The sequence below is a fragment of the Nicotiana tomentosiformis genome, chromosome 5 (assembly GCF_000390325.3).
Source record: "Nicotiana tomentosiformis chromosome 5, ASM39032v3, whole genome shotgun sequence".
NCBI classification, from domain to species: domain Eukaryota; kingdom Viridiplantae; phylum Streptophyta; class Magnoliopsida; order Solanales; family Solanaceae; genus Nicotiana; species Nicotiana tomentosiformis.
In genome coordinates this window covers 127613407-127629075 of record NC_090816.1, presented here as the reverse complement: position 1 = coordinate 127629075, position 15669 = coordinate 127613407, and the positions used below count along the sequence as shown (strand labels likewise).

The 15669-nt window shown below is 38.8% G+C and overlaps 1 protein-coding gene across 2 annotated transcripts; it reads left to right on the top strand.

Moving 5' to 3' along the window:
• Nucleotides 1–151: 151 nt before the first annotated feature.
• Nucleotides 152–13229, top strand: LOC104099042 (uncharacterized). Of its 2 annotated transcripts, XM_009605915.4 has the most exons (14): nt 158–447; nt 3055–3120; nt 3196–3244; nt 4044–4183; nt 4786–4887; nt 5156–5230; nt 5354–5457; nt 10781–10862; nt 11425–11517; nt 12014–12078; nt 12229–12241; nt 12325–12405; nt 12849–12957; nt 13098–13229. In XM_009605915.4, the coding sequence occupies exons 1-14, from the start codon at nt 322–324 to the stop codon at nt 13220–13222; spliced, it is 1230 nt and encodes a 409-aa protein (XP_009604210.1). In that variant the 5' UTR covers nt 158–321; the 3' UTR covers nt 13223–13229. The 2 variants fall into 2 exon arrangements, with proteins under 2 accessions (XP_033512732.1, XP_009604210.1); XM_033656841.2 differs by lacking the exon at nt 11425–11517 and having other exon boundaries at nt 152–447.
• Nucleotides 13230–15669: the final 2440 nt, after the last annotated feature.

Here is a 15669-nt window from a genome sequence, read left to right as displayed (position 1 = left end):
CACCATAATTATACCCAAAAAAAAGAAAAAAGAATAAGGTTGGGGATTGTTTGTCGGGGTGTGTGCAAGCCGATCCGAGCACCATAGTTATACCCAAAAAAAAAAGAAAAAAAAAAGAATAAGGTTGGAGATTGTTTTTCAATCCAAACTTAAAAACCCTCTAAACTCCCTATGTGAATAAGAGAGTAGCCATTGACCATTGGGAGGGACTTAGATGACTATACGGCGTCGTATTACTGTCTTATTGTCACTTGATCAATACACTGAAACTAGAAGGCTAAAGAAGAAAACGAGAAGAGAAGCTTAAGCAACCCCACAAGAATGGAAGGACTAAGGAAGCTAGAAAATGTACAGAAAATTATACAAATGATGCAATCTCATGGAATTATTAGCAACACCCAAGATGCAACTTCTCTTCGTTTTCTTGCTGACCTAACACTTCTTTTGGTAACTCCCTTCATTCTTAACTTAGTCTTTTTTGTGTTCAATCTTTCATATTCTATATATTCTTGACAATTGAGACAAAAAACAACGTTGGGTTTTCATGCATAATAGTAAACATTAGTCACTGTAAAATATTTGAAGCTGTAAAGTGAATAGTGATAAAAAAGATATGATCTTTGATGTGGGTTTTGGTAGTTATGTTGAAAATTTGAACTCAATTATGTTCCTTTTTATACCCCTTTTGGTTTTAACCGAACCTTTTATAGTTAATTATGTGGCTTAGTGCTTATATTTCATAGAAGAAGACGGCATGAGGTTATGGGTTCGTTATAGCTGGAAGCAAAGTAACTGAATATTTGCTACATTCTTCCACCAAATGTGGAACTTGGCATCTTTTTATTTTAATTTTAAATAACCATGGTGTTCGGGCCAGCTTTCGCTCATCTCGGCTAATTCCACGTGATACGTCCTCTCACTCAGAGGCGGATCCAGGATTCGAAGGTTGTGGGTGCCACCATGTTATGCATACAATATACATGTCAGTGGTTACAAAGATAGATTAGGAATAATGGGTCGGTTCGGTTAGTTTTTGGTTAATTTGAATAGGCATTTCATTCACAAAGCAAATAAGTTCGATTTTAGTTCAAAATTTTAACGCTTAATTTAAACACATTCTAAATAAAAATGCAAAAGAAAAATAATATTTCATGAAAGAGCGCCTCCAATATAAGTATTTGCTTAAAGAGTACCTTAACTACACTATATATTCTTTGTTTGACGAGAATAATTTACTTGTATTGTTCTTTGTTTATTTGTCCATCTTAATTGTTGACTTATATGACAATTATTTTCAAAGAAAAACCTTCAACATTCAACCTATGATATTCGACTCAAAACGACTATGAATCAAGCCATTTAATTTTTTTTTCAAAACCCAATAGAAGATATTGCTCAAATTATATTCCACTATATAAATTAATATCGTTTCATTAAAAATAAAGAAATTATATGCTAATTAAAATTAATTCAAATTACCTATAGAAAATAATTATTCATAAAATAAGGTAAAGCTTAAAAAATGAAGAAGAGAGACTTAGCAAGTAATAAAAGGAGGGAAAGAGCCGAAAAAGAAGGAAAAGAGGTGAGGCCCTAGGGTTCAACTGAAAATAAAGGAAATCTTAACAAGTAGAAAAAAGGAAAAATCAAAGGAGCTGCTCCAACAGGGAATCGAACTTGCATTCATGAGGCCAAGGAAAGCCTTCAAAGGAAAGGCTGAACCAATGGCACCCGCTTTCACTTTGTGACTTCTGGATGCCACTCTATCCATTTATACGTTTCTTCACAGAGATATTACGTACATAGTAAGAATTTTAGCGAAGCGAGCGGGTGCCGTGGTACCCCTACCTCATAAGGTAGATCCGCCCCTGCTCTCACCAGCACCATGTGCTACGTCCTCTTACCAGCTGTAAGGCCCCGTAAAAGTTTGGAGCTAATGTGTTCAGAAGCGAGCCGCGGTACAGATTTGTGGAATGTGCAATGCATCCTGAAGTAGGTAGGAGAATTAGCAGAAAAGGGCGATTCTGCGGTCAATTATGCGGACCTTGGATTACTTCCGCCGACCGCAGAACCATCGCGGATCCATGTTGCTACTTTTGGATTTATGTTCTATTTTGGGTATAGCTGGGGCCTTGTCACCGGCACCTTTTTATTGTATTTCATGACGTCTTAGAGGCCCCGTAGACAGGCTGGGTGATGTTATGTACGGAAATATGTTATTTCTTTCATGTTCTATTATGAAACTTATGCATGGCTTGTGACCAATTTTACTCTATAAACTATGAAATGTTTTCTAACTAATGGAAGGCAACTATTTTAAAAGAATGGTTCATTTTGATCCTCTAAATCATGCATGGGAACTCATGGGAAGGATATGGAATGAAGGCTTGCTTTACCACCGCAAGGGTATTTGAGCGTCGGTCCCGCTCCCCAAGGTCTGGGCATGACACTAGCACCGGTGCGGGATAACTCTGTCCACCAAGGCTTGAACAAATGAGAAGAAATCACCTAGTATTTTTGCCTCCGCTTGGATTTGAACCTAAGACATCATGGTTCTCAACCCACTTTATTGACCACTAGGCCACACCCTTGGGTACAAAATGTAGAACTTGTCATCTATCATTGATTATTATTGACCTTGTAACTATGTACAAGAAGAGCAGATGCTTTTCATCCACTGTTTGTGCATTATCGAATATTTATGGAGCAAGGATAATGGACTCATGCTCTAACCAAGTCAACATGTAGAGAATAAAGCTAATTTACCTAGTGCGTTAGCAACACGACGACTAGGAAGGTGTTACTTCCACCGTATAAGCCTAATGAAGGCTTAAACAATGAGCACCTTCATCTCAGTGCCTTCAGATACATTTCAGTGCTGATCATTGGCAGTACATTCTGTTGCTTGTTTTTTCTCTTTTCTTTTATCCCTTGTGCTCCTCTAAAGTTGGTTGAGTGGCATTGGTTGGTGAGTTCTCTTTGTTACCTATATAGATATTGCTACATTAGCATATTTTCTAGTCACTTTCTAATCTCAAACGTATTCCAATGAAGGTCTCGCCATGCCGTGAGCTTGACATTGATGCCAAGTGCCAATTGGTTATTGACCATGTGCCGAAGGTTTGCATTAGCTTTTAGATACTCTTTCAATTTTGTGAGAAGATGCAATGATCATAAATATTGTTTCTTTGGCAGTTTTCACATGCGTTCTTTGAGGAAACAATGCAGTGCACAAGTGAGCAAGGTGTGTTCTTCAGAAAAGATGATATGAATTGGGCAGAATGCAACTTTTTGGAGCTTCTTTAATTATTTTTTTTCCTCTGTGATTTTATTCCATTTATTTATGGTTATTGATTGTTCCTTAGTATTTAGATAAACACTTGGTACTAACTAGATACTTAAGGTCGCTGATCCAAAAAAAGCTAAGAGATAAAGAGTCCAAAATGTCCAAAAAAAATTTCCTGCTTACTTGCTTGATGATGTTTTCTAATGGAAATGCATTGCGTTTTTCATGCACTTTTCTTGTTGTCCAACAGGAAGCATGATGATGTTTTCTAATGGAAATGCATTGTGTTTTTCATACCCTTTTCTTGTTGTCCAACAGGAAGCATAACCAGTTCAAATATGAGATAAGTTGGTTATTGTTTCTGTTAGTAATTGCTAGGTGCTCTACTAGTATCCGTCGATCTTTGACTTTACTTACATTTGTACCTATTGCTCGGTTACCCCTCTTATTTCTCAAAACTAGGTCTTTGTTCTACAGAAGCATGAGGTTTCTACCTTGATTGTTCGGACAAAACCTACATCAGTGACTCACTAATGCAATGAGCACAAATGTGAAAAAGTTGTAGGGTTGTGGGGCGGACACAAAATCTTTATTCTACAATCTGAATATACCGAAATACCACAAGTTTGCCATATCAGCTGAAGACATTTGTTTAGTAATAAAATTATATGAGATGTGCTAGTTCCCTGATATCCACGTGAGAAGTTTTACCTATTTTTCTATAATTAGCTTGTTTTCACCTTAAACTTTCTTGCAGGTGTTGAACAAATGGTAAATACTGGTTCACTTGATTCTGATGATAAGGCTATACCTGCTCCATTTCAAAAGGGCTTCAAGGATACGGCAATGGTTGGGCTTGACGCTATGCGACGAGCTAATTCTACATTAGAAGATTTTGTGAGTACTGAATTCCCTTGTGGATCTTAAGGATCGCTATTTGTCATCTTATTTTTGGTCCGTGGACCTTTCTCTGCACATCGTTGGCAAATAACCCAATATGCTGAAGATAAAATTAGCGGTTGATCATAGGGCTCTGATGTCTTGTTTGTGTATTTGGGAAATTTACTCTCTGTCTGATCTTATATACCTCTTCAACCTATAGAAGGAGAAGAACTTCCTTTCTACTTTTACAGTATTGCTAATTATCAAGAACATTTTTAAATTCTTATAAAATAAAATAAAAGAACTGAGAATGGTGTAATGTTCTTAACCTTTATACTACCCAGTTTTCACTCTTGAGTCGAGAGTTATCTGAAGTTAAACTTTTGTGTTTCTGTTATCTCAAACAGCTATTGTTAATGACTTAATTCATTCCATTGTCTTTACTCTTAAATCATATAGGAACATATTGCATATACGTTGACATGCAAGTCATGGATATTTCTCTCTAACACCAAGCATCAAGTTTAATGTTAGCCGACCTAATTTTCTGTTTTCTATAGGACATTGGTTCTAGGGACTTATAGAAATAATAAGCTGATGCTGGTTTGGTGTGCCAGTGCAGGTCTTATTTTATGTTTCACAAAATGGATCCTCACCAGCCGCAGTCTATATTCAAATACCTACCAATACTTTCATTCACTGAAAGTTACATTTATCAGGTAAAGATACGTATAAACTGCTGGTCATTTTGGTTTCAAGCATTCGTGTGAAAACTAGCATGTGACACATCACCGTATTTTGTTAAAATACTTGTCGATCTACAACTGTTACTTTTTCCCTCTGCCGTTCGCTCCCTTTTTTGCCCTTTGTTTGCTTGGTTTGTATTGAAGGACTCTACTAGGGTAATGATTTATTTATTTTCCCCTTGGGTGGCTAAGAAGGTAAACAACCCAACCTCTTCTTTATTCGTATATTTTCTTGGTGCAGTTGGATAATTTGAATGAGAAACTGCTGCAGCCATCAGTGGGGAAGGATCGATCATCGTATCGTGGATACAGTGTGGTAATCCTACGGACATTAGAAGGATTCTCATTAGTAGTATTTAAGGAGCATTTTGGTCATTATTGGCTTATAACTGAAAATAAATTACCAATTGCTTGTTTATGTGTGTTATATTAAGTGCAGGAAACAAAAGAAAGCTGGGATCTTACATCTGTGAGAATGATGACCAATGATCCGTTTAGACCACTTTGTAATGTACTTGAGCATCATGGGCTTTTGACAGACAGGTCTGTGAGAAAGCACGGGAGAAAATATATTATTGATATTAGATACTCAATACAATACAAGAGGTCCTTATTTATAGCTCTACTCTACAAGGACATATTACTCCTATTCCAATGGGGGACAAGACTACATTATGTACATATCTGTAAACTAACACTCTCCCTCAAGCCGGTGCATACAAATCATATGTACCGAACTTGTTACAATATATAACCAATACGAGGACCAGTGAGGAACTTGGTGAAAATATCTGCAAGCTGATCATTCGACCTCACAAACTTTGTATCAATCTCTCCTGAAAGTATCTTTTCTCTGACGAAGTGACAATCAATCTCAATGTGTTTAGTTCTCTCATGGAACACCGGATTTGATGCAATATGAAGGGCAGCTTGATTATCGCACACAAGTTCCATCCGATTGATTTCACCAAATTTCAACTCCTTGAGCAATTGTTTGGTCCAGACTAGCTCACATGTTGTCATAGCCATTGCTCGATATTCTGTTTCTGCACTAGACCGAGCAACTACATTCTGTTTCTTGCTCTTTCAAGACACCAAATTTCCTCCTACTAAAACACAATATCCAGACGTAGAACGTCTATCAGAAGGTGATCCTGCCCAATCAGCATCTGAGTATCCAACGATCTGATCATGACCTCGATCCTCAAACAGTAACCCTTTGCCTGGAGCCGATTTTATATAACGAACATCCCAATGACTATCGCAGGGAGAATTCATAAACTGACTTACAACACTCACAGGATAAGAAATGTCGAGTCTAGTCACTGTGAGATAATTTAATTTACCAACCAGCCGTCTATAGCTTGCAGGATCGCTAAGCGGCTCCCCCTGTCCTGGCAGAAGTTTAGAATTCGGATCTATCAGGGTGTCAACAGGTCTGCAACTTATCATCCATGTCTCCTCAAGAATGTCTAAAGCATATTTTCTTTGAGAAATAACAATACCTGAGCTAGACTGAGCAACCTCAATACCTAGAAAGTACTTCAATCTGCCTAGATCCTTCGTTTGGAAGTGCTGGAAGAGATCCTGCTTCAGATTGGTAATACCATCCTGATCATTGCCAGTAATAACAATATCATCAACATAGACTACCAGATAAATACAGAGACTTAAGCAGAGTGCCGATAAAACACAGAGTGATCAGCTTCACTACGAGTCATGCCAAACTCCTGGATAACCGTGCTGAACTTACCAAACTAGGCTCGAGGAGACTGCTTTAGACCATAAAGTGACCGACGCAAGCGACATACAAGGTCACGAGACTCCCCCTGAGCAACAAAACCAGGTGCTTGCTCCATATAAACCTCATCCTCAAGATCACCGTAAAGAAAGACATTCTTAATGTCCAGCTGATAGAGAGGCCAATGACGAACCGCAGCCATGGATAGAAAAAGGCGGATTGATGCTACTTTAGCCACGGGATAGAAGGTATCACTGTAATCGAGCCCAAATATCTGAGTATATCCTTTGGCAACAAGACGGGCCTTAAGTCGATCAACCCGGCCATCGGGACCAACTTTGACTGCATAAATCCAACGACAACCAACAGTAGATTTACCTGAAGGAAGAGGAACAAGCTCCCAAGTACCACTTGTATGTAAAGTAGATATCTCGTCACTCATAGCATGTCGCCATCCTGGATGAGACAACGCTTCACCTGTAGACTTAGGGATGGAAACCGAGATATAAAAGCATAATGGGTATAGGACAGACGATGATAACTTAAACCGACATAATGAGGATTAGGCTTAAGTGTGGTCCGTATACCTTTCCAAAGTGCAATTAGTGTACTAGGAAGAGACAAGTCCGCAGTAGGAGCAGGGTCAGGTGCAGGACGAGAATCAGTTGGGCCTGATGTTGGGCGCGGACGACGATGATAAGTCAAGAGTGGTATTCCTGTGGCTGGGGACCTAGGAGGAACAACACTAGACTCCTCAACGGTTGGTATGGGTAAAACTTATGTGGTCGAAGGTGGAGGAGGAGCTATAGTAAACTCCTCAAATGTCGGTATAGGTAAGACCTCAGATATATCATGGTGGTCAGCAGAGGTAAAGAAAGGTTTAGACTCAAAAAATGTGACGTCATCTGACATAAGGTACCTACGAAGATCAGAGGAATAACAACGATATCCCTTCTGAACACGAGAATAACCAAGGAAGATACACTTGAGAGCACGAAGAGCTAACTTATCTTTCCCAGGGGCTAAGTTATGAACAAAACACGTGCTCCCAAAAACACGAGGTAGAAGAGAGTATAAGGGTGACTGAGGAAACAATACTGAATGCGGAATCTGATCCTTGATGGGAGATGAAGGCATCTGATTAATCCAATAACAAGTTGTGAGAACTGCATCGCCCCAAAAACACAACAGAACACGAGATTCACTTAGAAGTGTGCGAGCAGTCTCAATAAGGTGCCTATTCTTTCTCTCTGCAACCCCATTTTGCTGAGGGGTTTAAGGACAAGATGTCTGGTGATTAATTCCTTGAGAAGTCATAAACTGCTTAAGCTGAGAAGATAAATATTCTAAGACATTATCACTGCGAAAAATGCAAATAGAAACACCAAATTGATTTTTGATTTCAGCACAGAAACTCTAGAATATAGAAAATAACTCAGAACGATCTTTCATTAAGAAAAGCCAAGTACATCTTGAATAATCATCAATAAAACTAACAAAATAACGAAATCCCAAGGTTGAACTGACTCTACTAGGATCCCATATATCAGAATGAACTAAGGAGAAAACAGACTTTGCATGACTCTCAACACTACGCGGAAAGGAGGCTCGGGTATGTTTCCCAAGGTGACACGACTCACAATCTAATGTAGACAAACTAGATAAACTAGGCACCATCTTCTGAAGTTTGGATGAACTCGGATGTCCTAAACATCTGTGGATTAGGTCTTGAGGATCTGTAACTAGACATGTTATGGAAGGACTGAGTGAGTTAAGGTAGTAAAGGCCTTCTGATTCACGTCCTGTACCAATTGTCTGTCCCGTACTGCGGTCCTGCATAATAAAAGAATCGTCAATAAAATATATACCACAATGGAGGGCACGAGTCAAACGACTAACAGATGCAAGACTAAAAGGACAGTCAGAGACATAAAGAACGGAATCTAGGGTGATAGAAGACAAGGGATTAGCTTGTCCAACTCCTTTTGCCTTAGTTTGACATCCATTGGCTAAAGTAACAGTGGGAAGAGACTGTGAATATTCGACAAAAGTGATATATTACCAGAGATGTGATCAGAAGCGCCCGAGTCCATGACCCATGGTCCAAGAGTACTAGACCGGAAAACACAAGCAAAAGAATTACCAGCAACAGAAGTATTAGTCTGATCAACCGAGGCTACTTATGGAGATGTCTGCTTACTTCCTCGATACTGAAGGAGCTCATTATATTCTTCTTTAGATAAAGAAAATTCTTGGTTACCTTTAGTCTCGGTCTGAGCAATGTAAGCATTTTTGGGTGGACGACCATGTAAGGAATAACACATTTCACGAGTGTGTCCAAGTTTGTGACAATAAGAACACTTGGGTATAGATCTTCCAAAACGACCTACTCCTCCTCTATTCTCCATAGTTTGAGACTCCCGAACATCCACTGTCTGGGATGCGAGAACAGAGGAATTAAGTATCTATGATGAGATCACTGGGTTGACTTGGTGCTGCAGCAAGACGGAGTAATCGAGAGAATAATTCATCAACTGTGGGGACAGTCGGACTAGCCAAAATCTGGTCGCGTACTGAATCAAGATCATTAGGAAGTCCAGCGAGGGTAAGAACTAGAAACATCTTCTGTCGCTGCTCTTGTTGTTTTTCAACACTAGCAGAAACTGACATCAACTTCTCAAATTCCTCCATGACTGCCTGTACTTGACCCAAGTAAGTAGACATATCTAATTCTTGCTTCTTTAAGTTTGTCATCCGCGATATCACATCATAGAAGCGCGATATGTCATTAGTGTATAAGGTACGAGCCTTTGCCCAAACCAAATAACATGTCTGGAATGGACGAAACAAGGGCATCAACTTGGAATCAATAGATCGCCACAAGATGCTATATAACAGAGCATCGATCTTTGCCCAAAGTGCTATCGCCTTTTCATCTCCTTCGCTAGACTGTTTGATTAGATGATCTTGAACACCTCGACCTTTACACCACAACTCGACAGATGAAACCCAAGCTAAGTAGTTTGAACTTCCCATTAAAGGTTCAGAGGTAATCATAACACTAAGCTTCTAGAACTCATGTTTCTAGACCCAAAAACATCAAATCCCAAAGACATCGTTGCAAATTATTACCAAATAAGAGAAAGAATCAACTGTAATCCACTGAAACAGAGTAAGGAAATACTGTAATCGTCGGAATTTGGTGTAACCTGGATGGGTAGGCTCGGAATTCCCTTGTGAACAATCTGTCCCGAAGAAAATTTTCCAAAAAGTGACCGGAAAGGGCCCCACGCGTCGGCGCGTGACGTCGGAACTTCGCCGGAAAAATTTCTTCCGGCGGTGCGTGGGAGCGCGTGGAAGGTCTTCTGACGGAGATATTTTTATGGGTTGGTCGCCGGAGGTCGATTTACTTCGTGGTGGTGTTGGTTTTTGCACAACACTGACGAAAAATGGCTTCTTCTTTTTTTTTACTGCGGCAAACTTGTGTTTGCCGAAAAAAAGACTTCCGGTTGACTGATTTCTCTTCCCGGAGTCGCTGGAATTTATGCACAGCGATAAATCTCTCACGATTGCTCTGATACCATGTGAGAAAGCACGGGAGAATATATATTATTGATATTAGATACTCAATACAATACAAGAGGTCCTTATTTATAGCTATAATCTACAAGGACATATTACTCCTATTCCAATGTGGGACAAAACTACATTATGTACATATCTGTAAACTAACAAGGTCTAACTTCTTCTTATATTTGTTTTCCTTTTCGTCCTTTACTACTCTGTTTGTGAGAGAAGGAATGGTAGAGAAAGCTTTTCTATGGTGCTGAAAATCACTTTTTGGCTCCAAACCATGCTTGAATTATATTTTCTCCGTTTAATTAGAACTTCTTTGTGTTCTTCACTTTCTTTGAGGGCGGATTCTTTGTCCACAAGACATCTTTTTCTCTCTTTTCCTTTTTATTTTTGTCCCTGTTTCCGGTAGATTTTCTCTGAAGTTTGACTTTTGCTTTTGTGCTAAAGGTAGTCTCCACAAACTACTCTATGGATACTTTACTGGTCAACTTTCCATGGTACGGGTGATTCTTAAGCTGTGACCTTTAAGTGTTTATTCACTTTGTCTAGGATAAGAGAAGAAATGAAGAGTGGAGTAGAATATTGGTCTCTGGAAAGAAAGCTATGCCATCCACTTGGGAGTAAACACGAGGTATTGATTCATTATGCTGAACAGGTCGAGCAAATTCTCACAAGTTGTCTTAACTACCATCACTTCCTGATTAACATTTATTATGGGACAGTCTTCTTGAACTTAATTACACCAATGTGCTGACCTCTTGGAGTCACTAAGTTGTGGTCTATTCATTACTTGATTTATGGCGTCAAAGGAGTCCTTAAAATGAAGCACATGCAATATACAAACTCACGTGCTGGATCGGTGTTGTATAAAATATTTGACGCATTCAAGCATAATGTCAGCAAAGTTCGCTCTACGATTCTATATGACCCGAGGCTGGTAATTTTGTGGGATAGGTATTGTTTAGATAAATGGATTAGGAAATGAAGTCACTATCTTTTCACGTGTGGGGAAGTTTATAAAATCAGCTTCAGCTAAACTTATAATTTGAAACTGAACTTTATTAGTGCCTGAAACATATGTATATTTCATTTGTGTTAGAAGATTAGCGATGACTTAAAAATGCTTTCCTTTAACTGCGACTCCTTTCCTCTCTGAGCTCCCATTATATTTTGATCGATCATTCTATGAACAGATCTCAGTTGAAGATGTCATGAGGGCAATTCATCTGAAGTCCTTTGATTATCGAGTGCTGAATCTTCTGTTCTATCAACTGAGAGGTGAAAAGGTATAATTAGGAAGTATTACTCATTGAATTTTTTCACATTTTCTTTCGACTATGCTATTTTTTTGGTGCCTTTTACTTTGAAATGTAATTTCAGTACAATTTTCTTTTCTTCTGTTGTAAAAACTTCTTCATAAATGAAAGTATACGAGAAGTCGGGAAGTGCAAAAAATGTTTATAATTTACCATTTGCATATCATACCATTGAGCTTGAGATGTCAGTGTAATATTGATCCACATATGTCGATTATGTCAAGAGGGACACAAAAGTTACTACTTGTGAAGTTGATTTCATACGTATTATTCCCAGTAGTTTCTTAAGGAGCAGTGCAGTATGGCATCAACTTTTTTATGTTATGATTTGTGAAGTTGAATTCATACATATAATTTCCCAACATAATTTTCTCAAGGATTATGGACACAAGACATTTAACCATACGGTCTAATCAATTTATAATGTGATTTTGCATTCATTTGTTTCTTTGAAACTGTACTGCAGGTCGATGATATGCATATGGAATTTTTGTCAATATCAGAGTTCCTTGTGGAGGTATCTGATGACTTGTAAGTATTTGGTGAATTATGTTAATTACCTTCATTCTGGCAGAGAAAAGTTTGCGTGGTTCCCAACTAATACGGGATTTGTTGATTTTTTTTATGCCTTTGGTACGATTAATCTGGATGATCTTACTTATGAATGGATGAATGGGCCAGGTTTGACTATGAGGTGAATCATTTGATTTCAATGATTTGTTTACCTGTTGAGGCATTCGTGCAGAAAGATTAATTATTCTTTTTTCTTTTCGGTAGGATGATGTGTTAGAGAATAACTTCAATATGCTGCGCATGTTCAACAGAATTTATGGGGCTTCTGCAGCACCAGCCATGCTGGTAAGATTACAGATTTATCGTCTTTGCTTCGATTAAATCTCAAAAACGAAGCTTGTGAAGCGTTTGGAAGAGTCCAAGGAGTTTTGACCAATAAAGTTTTAAGTGTCAACTAAACTCAAAAACTTTCCCGGGGATGATAAATGTTTTAAAAGTTATCATGCTACCTGTGATCAACAATATATATATATATATATATATATATATATATATATATCAAGTACTTCCTATATTATATTTTCTTGCAAAAGAGCATCTTAAAGATGATAAAATGATTGAACCTCAGTAAGTGTTAGCCTTTGCAAACTCAGGTTGAATCCATTTCTAGTTATCAACTAGGCACGGTGAAATAAGTTTTCGACAAAATATATTATGAGAAGCACTAGAAAGAAAAATTACTTGGGATTTGTTTGCTTGATTTGGAAGCTAACTGAAGTGAATTCCAGGCAAAAATTATAACTGAAGCTGAAGAGAAGTATGATAGTCTATTGAAAGCTCTCGATCCTGAGCTCTCTCTGAACTATCAGAAGCGATGCGAAGAAGCTACTAAAGAAGGTAATATTTTGGCCTTGCTCATTTTTCTTATAACGAGTCCTTCGACTATTTGGCCCTTCAGCTACTTTCTTTATTATCAGGTTTTTGAATCTATTCTTTTAGTGTTTCCAAAATTTAACCACCTTCCTTTTGATTGTTAGGTGGGAAGACGTCAGGTCCGTCTCTTGGAACATGGACTATACCTCCTGTTATCGAAGATGAGGATCTGTATCGATACGATGTCTTGAATTCAAAGCCATCTACCATACCAGAGTGGACTACCTAAGTGAAAATACTGGATCCAGAATGTTAGTTTATAGATATGTATAGTGTAGTCTTGTCCCACATTGAAAGAAGAGTAATATCTCCTTGTAGTGTATAGCTATAAATAGGGACCTCTTGTATTGTATTTATTATCCAATATCAATAACATATTTTCTCCCGTGCCTTCTCACATGGTATCAGAGCATTAGTGAGAAAAGATCGTTGTGCGTCATTCCAGCGTTAACCGGGAAGAAAGAACTTAGTCATCGTGTAATTTTTCCGGTGACCTAAGGCTTGCCTAAGTGAAAGTCACTTTCTGTCGGTGTTGTGCTAAAACCAACACCACCACGAGGTAGATCACCCTCCGACTACCAACCCCTGAAATTTTATCCGGCAGAAAAGCCGCCACGTTTCTCCACGCGCCGGCAACAACTTTTCCGGCGAGAGTTCCGGCCATTTTTTCGCGAAGCTTCTTCAAGACAGTGTGTTCTCCTCAAAATTCCGAGCCTACCCATCTAATTCAAATCAAATTCCGGCCACTTTTATATTTTTCCGGCGTGAACAGTGACCTTTCTGGCCATTTTTTTTGAAAATAATTTTTCAAGACAGCTTGCTCGCAAAGGAATTCCGAGTCTATCCATCCTAATTACAACAAATTCCGACAACTTTGGAATTTTTCGGCGAGCTACAGTGTTTCCGGCGTGAACAGTGTTTCCGGCACAGAACATTGTTCTGTTTTCCTGCTGTAAAACAGTGTTTTTCAAGCTATTTCTTCAGTTTTCTCACAGGAGTTACTTATTTCCACTATTTCAAGTTAACCCTACTACTACAAATTGTAGCGACATGGGAACCGATGCTTTGAATAGTCGGATGGTTTCTTTAGCAGAGTATATTGAGTTTCTTCAGTATAAAGCATGTAAGCAGACATCTTCTGAGATAGTTTCTGTTGTTCAAATAGGTAATAGCGTGACTTGTTTCTCCCAATCTTCATCCTCTGAGTTTTGGGTCATTGATTCAGTTGCATCAGATCATATTTCTGGTAACAAATCTCTTTTCACTACTATTTCGTATTCTCAATCTCTTCCAAAAGTCACAATGGCCAATGGGTCTCAAACCATGGCAACTGCAATAGGTCAAGCAAGCCCACTTCCTTCCTTACCTTTAGATTCAGTCCTTTATGTTCCCAATAGTCCTTTTAATCTCATAGTTGTTAGTCGCTTAGCCAAATCACTTAAATGCGCTGTTTTATTCTTTGATGACCATATTTTTATACAGGAACGCAGTACGGGGCGGATCATTGGTACCTGGCGTGAATCAAACGGACTTTATTACCTTATCCTTGCTAAATCACATGGACTCACATCTTGTCTTCCTTCTACAACTTGTCGTGTTACTGATTCACCAGATTTATTACATAAACGGTTGGGACATCCCAATTTGTCAAAACTTCAGAAAATGGTATCTAGTTTATCTCACTTGTCAGCTCTAGAGTGTGAGTCATGTCAGCTCGGTAAGCATACCCGCTCTCATTTCCCTCGGCGTCTTGATAATCGAGCAGAGTCACCTTTTACTTTAGTCCATTCAGATATTTGAGGTCCTAGTCGAGTCAGTTCCACCTTAGGATTCCGCTACTTTGTTAGTTTCATTGATGATTATTCCAGGTGCACTTGGATATTTTTGATAAAAAATCGATCTGAGCTGTTTTCTATTTTCCAGACCTTCCACGCTGAAATTCAAAATCAATTTGGGGTTTCTATTCGCACATTTCGTAGTGATAATGCCCGAGAGTATTTGTCTTCCCCATTTCAGCAGTTTATGAAATCTCATGGGATTATTCATCAAACATCTTGTCCGTACATATCTCAACAAAATGGGGTAGCTGAAAGAAAGAATAGACATCTTATTGAAATTGCTCGTACCCTACTCATACAATCTCATGCTCCGTTACGTTTTTGGGGGGATGCCGTTCTTACATCTTGCTATCTTATTAATCGTATGCCATCTTCAGCTATCCAGAACCAAGTTCCATTCTCTGTCATGTTTCCCCACTTACTTTTGTTCTCTCTTCCACCCCGTATCTTTGGAAGCACTTATTTTGTCCATAACCTTACTCCAGGAACAGATAAGTTAGCTCCTCGTGCTCTTAAGTGCATATTTTTGGGTTTCTCGAGAACACAAAAGGGGTATCGATGCTACTCTCCTGACCTCCAGCGGTACCTTATGTCCGCTGATGTTACCTTCTTTGAAACCCAATCATACTTCACAGGTTCAGGTCATCACTTAGATATTTCTGAGGTACTACCAGTTTCATCTTTTGGAGATTCAGTCACTCCAGCTCCACCACCTACAGCTCCAGTTGTAGCTCCACCACCTATAGCTCCAGTTGTAGCTCTACCACCTATAGCTCCAGTTCCACCACCTACAGCTCCGGTTGTAGCTCCACCACCTATAGCTCCAGTTCCTCTACAT

Bases quoted from the DNA above. Each gene is read 5' to 3' on its own strand.
- LOC104099042 (XM_009605915.4), top strand. From the start codon at position 322: ATGGAAGGACTAAGGAAGCTAGAAAATGTACAGAAAATTATACAAATG. The intron at 4,888-5,155 runs GTAAAGATACGT...TTCTTGGTGCAG, and splicing joins CTGAAAGTTACATTTATCAG to TTGGATAATTTGAATGAGAA. The intron at 5,458-10,780 runs GTCTGTGAGAAA...CACTTTGTCTAG, and splicing joins CATGGGCTTTTGACAGACAG to GATAAGAGAAGAAATGAAGA.